This window comes from Palaemon carinicauda, chromosome 2, assembly GCF_036898095.1.
Source record: "Palaemon carinicauda isolate YSFRI2023 chromosome 2, ASM3689809v2, whole genome shotgun sequence".
NCBI classification, from domain to species: domain Eukaryota; kingdom Metazoa; phylum Arthropoda; class Malacostraca; order Decapoda; family Palaemonidae; genus Palaemon; species Palaemon carinicauda.
This window is the reverse complement of record NC_090726.1, coordinates 114,134,531-114,142,030: the sequence shown is the minus strand read 5'-3', so window position 1 is coordinate 114,142,030 and position 7,500 is coordinate 114,134,531. Positions and strand designations below refer to the sequence as shown.

Below are 7,500 nucleotides of genomic sequence, written 5' to 3'. Positions count from 1 at the left end.
AGGATCTGCGAATGAAGCTAATAAATACATAGATTATGAAACAGACTTTGGTAGACGAGTCCATTGATATATAAAAATTTGGACTGAATAAAATAGAACATTGGTGAGAGAGACCGATGGTAGAATACATTAGTAGATTGATAAAGGCAACTGTGTTCTTGTTTAACGAGTGCACAGATGGAGGAAATTCTGATTTGAGTAAATGGGCCCATTAACAAAATCAGACCCCAAAATGAATAGATGAGTGCTTTTGATAAATGGAATTCTGTTTTACAAAAGTTAGTGTGCTGGTGTATGGGACTCAAAAATAGATGAATACATCCTTTGATGAAGAGAACAACGTATTGAAAATTTAAAGTGATGGTAAATAAAGCTTCATATTGGATTAATGAGGGCATAAAAAAATACAACTGTTTCGAATAGATATAGACCTTTATGAAGGTAATAAGGATTGAACGATATAGTGCATTTATGAAGGAAAATTTATAGTGAATAACTGAGGGACCCAAAGACTTGATCTGATTATTAAATATGTGCGTGCAACACTTGATTGAAGATCTGGATTGAATAACTGAGTTCATTGTTGTATGGGACTGTCTATTGAATGGGTTAGTAAACTGATGAACAAATAAGTAAACTATACATGTAGAATTCAGCGGAATACTAATGACTCTATGGTTGAAGTAAAGAAAGGATACTAAGCTGATGCAAATTAAATGAGGAAATATATAAGTAGTTTCATAATGATTGAGTTAAAAATAATTAGTAAAACTAAGAAAAAAATAATCAGATCTGATAAATGACTAATGTAGAACAGTGAAAAAATGCCGATATAAGAAAATAAATTGGACAAGATACGAGTGAATTTATTACCTTGTTAATAACTAGCAGAGGTATAGATTTACTTGAACTATAAAAGCTTATTCACTTTATGTAATAAAAATAGAGAAGGAATCGACAAGTGAATACCTCACTGATAATTACTTGACAATATCAAATATAAGTAATGAAACAAATCAAATGACACAGTGAAAAATAGCCATGGGTAATTGAACTTCAAATTATTAGTTAACTTCTTAATGTAAAAATAAAGCAAATTGTTTATAAAAGTTTATATTTCTTGCTAATTAGATATTAATAACCTAATATTTTAAGTGGGTTATCCATTGAAATAGCGGAGTGAAAAATAAATTATCTTTTTGAAAAATTATTTCAGAAGAAATATTCAATAAATAATAAAAATATCTAAATAATCGTATAAAAGAAATGTCATATGTTTGCTTGAATTAAAGGAATGATTATTTAAGTGATTGAAAGCTTAACAGATGGGAAGCCTAAAAAAAGATTTAAGGAATAAATTGAATATCTATAGTAAATTAATTTTTTTTTAATCATTAGATACGTCATTAAATGAAAAATATAAAGTTAATAGTCAATAAAAATAATTAAAACATTAAAATATTAGATACAAAAAAAAAGAAACAATGATTTTAGCTCTGAAATAAAGAGAACGACAAATCTAAAGCAACAGATGACGTTTTTTTCCATATCTTCTGTTATTATAAAAAGCACGATTATTTATATCTATTTTTATATCTATCAGTTTTGTCATTTTTTTTCTTAGTTCCCAAATATCGTTGCTCCTGAGTAGTGGTGATTGGAAAAAACAAACCATGGATTTCATGAGCGAAAGCCCAGGGCTTTACCACTGAGCTATGACCCAAGACAAAGAGGAACACGCAAACAAACAAACACATGCATACACCCATATATATATATATATATATATATGTGTGTGTGTGTGTGTGTGTGTGTGTGCGCGCTCATCGATATATGTGTGTGCGCGAGCGTGTGTGTAGTCTTCTCTTAACTATAGCAAGCTCATCTAGAATTATAGTTGCTATTCTAAATTACAAATTTTCCTTTGAGAAGTATTGTCCTTCAAGAATTTTGGTGACCAGCTTATTGAAAAACATTTGCATGTCTATATTTCCGACGTTATTATATAGTACAGTCATATCACGTTACTTAGTGTTCAGTAGTTAACTGTAACCCTAGATTTTATAAACAAAAAATCTCGAATTTTATAAAATTTCTTAGAAACCTATCATCGTACTTCAATTAACACATTGTGCATGTTTTATGCGAATTGTCTTTATTCTAACCATCCTTTGCATTCCAATCTTTAAGGAATATACCTTCCATCACGTAGTACTAGAGGTGCCTTTTATCCTAAATGATTTACATTTATTTTTATGTTATATTCAATACCACATCCAAGGACCCTAATTACTGTTGTGATCAAATTATTGGATGGTATTCGCAATCTTACAGATGTATCCGCAGCTTCACAAGTACAAATTTGGTGCGAGCGTTTTTTTTTTTTTTTTTTTTTTTTTTTGAACAGGATGACATATTAACCTGTTTTTTTTTTTTTTTACCTTATCTACTTTGCTCGGTTATTTATTTGATTGATTTTCTTCGTTATTTGCTCTATATAGTTTATTGTTTACAACCTAATTTCTTTTTACGCACCGAGTGGTCTATCTATCTTCGTGGTGCCCTTAGGCGTTAAATATTGTACATTCCCGGCTGGGATTTCAGCTTAACTAATATCAATATTAATAACCATCATCTTATACATATGTGTATATATATATATATATATATGTGTGTGTGTGTGTGTGTGTGTGTATATATATATACACACACACACATATATATATATATATATACAGTATATATATACATATATATATATATATATATATGTATATATATATCTATATATATACATTTTTTTTGTGTGTGTGTGCAAATGTGTGTAATATATGACGAATAAATATAACTCAACCCCTATCAAATTTAAGCGAAGATAATGCAAGCAAAAAGGCTTCGAGCTAAAACCTGAGACACTTGACAAATTTGCGAGTCGACCTCTTGACACTGGCACATAATCCTCCACTAATGTATGTAACTAATCTATAAAATATTTCTCCCTCGCCAGACCGTGAATGACTGTGGAACTCTCGGGGCTTCGACTCCACAAACTTTTTTAATTACCGATATTGAACGTCCAGACGGAATGGAAGTCAAGGGAAACAATAGTCATTATTCCATAAAAAAAGATTAATAAAAAAGTATATATTGAAATAGATATATGGAAATAATTGATGCAACTCTAGCCTACTATTAGGTTATGTCATTTACCCTATATATCTTGCACCATACAAGTGACAAAATGTTTATTCACATTAGCAATTACAAACGCAGCTTATGTCTCTATCCATTATTACCGAAGTTATTTGTTTGTTCAATACGAGGTTATCTAAAGATCATACATTATTTATGGCTACATACTCGATAATAGGAAATATATATAACATACAGATAAATTTCGTCTTTTATAGATTTTTCAGTGTAGTGACAAATTAATGTTCTTTTAATGGTATCCAGATGCAAGTTTTATATTTTCCCTCATTCATTTGTATTTGAGAATTACTATGCTAAATCTCATTATTCAGTTTAAATCACACAACACAGTATAATTCATCTTGCTCATAACATAAAATGTCCGTATTGTTTACATGCCTTTTGTGACATAAGTATAATAGATCATGCGAAGAAACCTATGGTTGCCAATAACTGTTTATATACCCAATTATGCGCAACAACACCACCTTTCTTTATGTTATATTCAAGGATTGTCGATGCAATCTGATTTAATAATATGAATTAAAAGGTAAAAGGTGAAAGAAAAAAGCTTCCTAAACGCGAGAAAGCAATATTTTTTAGATAGCTAATTCGTACTAAGCTGCTTATTAACAGACCACTCTTTCCTTCATCCAATTCCACCACTTTTCTCCATATTTTATTTCTTGATTTCAACAGGTTGAAGGAGGAAAGAGTGGCGCTCCCAACACAAGCGGAAGTAGCGGAAGCTCCAACACTAAGGACCTTCACCAATCAGTCTCCAACATGTCAGCCTCAACCTCCACTTCCCCCAACACAGTTGTCTCCAACACTGCTTCCTCCACCACCACCCTCCACCAGCTCGACCATAAGCCTATTGGTAAGTGTCTCACTTAAAACCATTTTCCTTTCTGTAAATCTATTTTAAGTTTGAATGTAACATTCGGCGTATAAAGTAAAATGATATACTAAACATCAAATATAGGGAAGCAATTTCGAAAGAATAATGAAACATTCGGAGAAAGGGATGATTTAAAAAAAAAAAAAAGTGCAACTTTGAAAAGAAGGGACTACGTGATATCACATGGGTTAAAGGAAAATGAAAAATGAAGAAAACACATCAGAAATTAGATATTTTTAAAAATTGGGCAGAAACTTTGGAAGAGCAGCGCTTAATCTTATAAGTACAGAACTTGAAAAACTTGCAAATTTGATATGTTCTGAAAGGAAACATTCAATATTGGGAAAAGAGCACTGGTATAAAGTCTTAGCTACTCTGAAAAAGTTAAGCGATTTGATAAAAAGATCAAATGGGACATTAATGCGGAACTAAAATGAAGTGGGGCATTGCGAAAGGAACCAGGCAAACAGGAAAAAAACACTAAAAAAGTAGAAACCTACGGTGTACTCCAACCTCATTCAAATTATAATAATTTTTTTTGTTCATTCTTTCTCTGTAACGATGACAAAATAGAAATAATACAGTCCATTTCGATCATAGGTGACAGACTATGAGTTATCTGAAGAGTATTTACTTAATCTCGTTAAACATATCAAAGAGGAATACAACAGATACAACTGCTCTAGATTTGTCAAATGATTTAGATCTGCTTTTAACCAATGATATAAAAATACAAGAAATACTAAGTGAAATAAATTAAAATTATTTCAACCTTTTAAAATTTTCATCATGGAACATTTATTTTAGAAAGGCTTACTTATATAGAATATGACTGCATCGATCGCTCTACAAGAAAAAGGAACAAAAGAAACTGCTTACTTATAATATTTGCCATAAGATTTTAATAGAGATTACCATCACTATTTCAAAAATCTATATCTAAAAAGAATATCTAAAGATAACAATTTAAGCTTCCGTGAGAATTATTTACAGAGAACATGGTCAGCCATAAGATAGTTAAGAATGTAAACTCGAGGCTGTCACTGAAATTAAACAACAATAATAATAATAATAATAATAATAATAATAATAATAATAATAATAATAATAATAATAATAATATATAAAAATAGTGTTCAGTGTACATTGATGTATAATTTTTTTTCAGTTTTTCCTTAACTAATAGAAGTGGCAACAATGCTGAGCCTATCATCATACTATAATTTGAAATGTTTTCATTAATTTGTTAACGAAATGTATCAATTGACCTTTTATGTAGTAACCTCAATGAAAGTGTGATGACAAGTATACTATATATAAACATATGGAAGGTTTATTTCAAACTAAACGAGTCATAAAATTACATGTTATCCCTCTTTTTCTGATACCAAGTGATAGAAGCATGGTATAAAATGCGTACGGTATTATTGGTCGTGTTTCTCCGATACCATTTACAAACACCCTCTCTCTCTCTCTCTCTCTCTCTCTCTCTCTCTCTCTCTCTCTCTCGCACGAATGCATAAAATATAATCTTCGCAGACTAAAACTCCGCAGGACGAATCGTGATAAGAAGAAGAAGAAGAAGAAGAAGAAGAGAGAGAGAGAGAGAGAGAGAGAGAGAGAGAGAGAGAGAGAGAGAGAGTTCTGGTAATAAAAACGTGACAAGGCTAAAGAAACCAGATAACGCTATTAGAATTTAATAAATAGGAATGACATTAACAAGGTGGTAATAACACGGCAATTAAAAACGCAAAATGCCCCTTATATTCCCTGTCCAAGAATCAAAGTAGAATTTCAGATGAACAAGCCAACGGGAATGAAGGTGAAAGGCTGAAAAGCCTGAAGTAGTGACCTCAAGAATCCAAACCACCATATTAGTTCAGATTTTTCCTTTTTATCGCTAGGGGCCCTGAAGAGACATAAATGATTTCAACAGTTTTCAGATATCACAATCTTAGGACGGGAAAACATGCTTGATGGTAACGGGAAATGGTGAGATGCTTATAAAAAGACAACCAAAGGAACTTGAAGGCAGTGATAATAATAGGCTACTAGTAGTAATAATAGAAAGCAATGAGAATTACATAACATTTTGATAGCTAAAATAAGCAAAGGGAAACAGGTGCGCATGAGAATATGGGGAACGCAGGAATAAGAAGGGCTAGAAAAAGGGTATTCGTATGAAAATTAGTAGAAAATGTAAGACGAAGCAGACGAGTAGGTAATTTGATAAACTAAACAGGCACTAAATGATGTTGGATACTAAGTGTCAATGAAAGGTAAAAGAAGAGTTAAGATTGGATTTAGCAGAGTGAGAAAATGACATGGGGCGATGAAACGTCACAGAAGGAATAGAAAGAGAGAGAGGAAAAGAAGGTTGAGAAGGAAAAGAAGGTTGAGAAGGATAAGAAGAAGGATCAGAAAAGCGGGAAGGTAATCAAGGAAGCGCCGTGGGCCTCTGAGCCACATTCATCCAGGTTAGTGTCGTCCGCCGCGTCACCTGCCCCATTCTGTAACCTCCTCCCCTCCCCCCGTAAGGAGGTGTTACCCCCTAACTTCCTCCTTCTATGCCTCGAGAAAACATCACAAAGGTCTTCTTTTTTTTATGGTTTCCTATCAACCTACCCCGTCCCCGGACCTCCCTGCTCATATTCACCCGAAAATTTTCTAGCCCTTAACTATGATAATTAATATCAAATGATGCTTTATTGCAATAAAAGAACAAAATATATTTGTTTACACGTTTTTTTGTACGAGACATTTCGTCTCTATTCTTAATTTTTTGTGTGTCGGTATCGTTGAATGTTTCCGTAACTGTATGACCATTCTCTTCTAGCCTTGTACTTCATTTTGCATTTATTGAATACTACATGTTTCAATCTATTGGAACTAAACAACCATTCAGCCCTTAGCTGGATTTGAGAAGTGATGCCAGGTATCTTTAAAAATTCCCTCATTCTTATTCGTGGTAAAACTGAAAGGACAGCATTGCTTTGTGTTTTAGTAAACCGAATGCGTTCCCCAAAATAGTAGAAGAATTGCCTAATGGAAAATGAACATCATTAAATTTTTCCCTATTGTTATAAGAGTAACTTACAAACATCTGAATTGCGTCAGAATATAGACATCAAACTGTGATAAAACAGACAAAATTTTGTAGGTAATTAATTCTAGGGTAAAAAATATCACAATAGCAGAGAGAGAGAGAGAGAGAGAGAGAGAGAGAGAGAGAGAGATTTAAAATTTAAAACGCCTGGCCATACAAGGATTTCTTAAACGCTAACACAGAAGAGGGAGGATATTTCGGGAAGAGGCGCTCTGCCACTAGAGTTAACTGTAGGACTAAGAGTTTAATAGCACATTTTGTCTCTCAAAACGTCAGAACAAACACCTTTTCAGCTTGCCTC

The 7,500-nt window shown here is 32.4% G+C and overlaps 1 protein-coding gene across 1 annotated transcript in view; it reads left to right on the top strand.

Annotated features, from left to right (window-relative positions):
- The window catches only part of LOC137620565 (paired mesoderm homeobox protein 2B-like), a 167,389-nt gene that overhangs the window by 125,162 nt on the left and 34,727 nt on the right, over positions 1-7,500 (top strand). Inside the window, exon 6 of the mRNA XM_068350822.1 lies at positions 3,892-4,072. Within this exon, the coding sequence (XP_068206923.1) occupies positions 3,892-4,072 (181 nt within the window). The remainder of the gene's footprint in view (positions 1-3,891; positions 4,073-7,500) is intronic.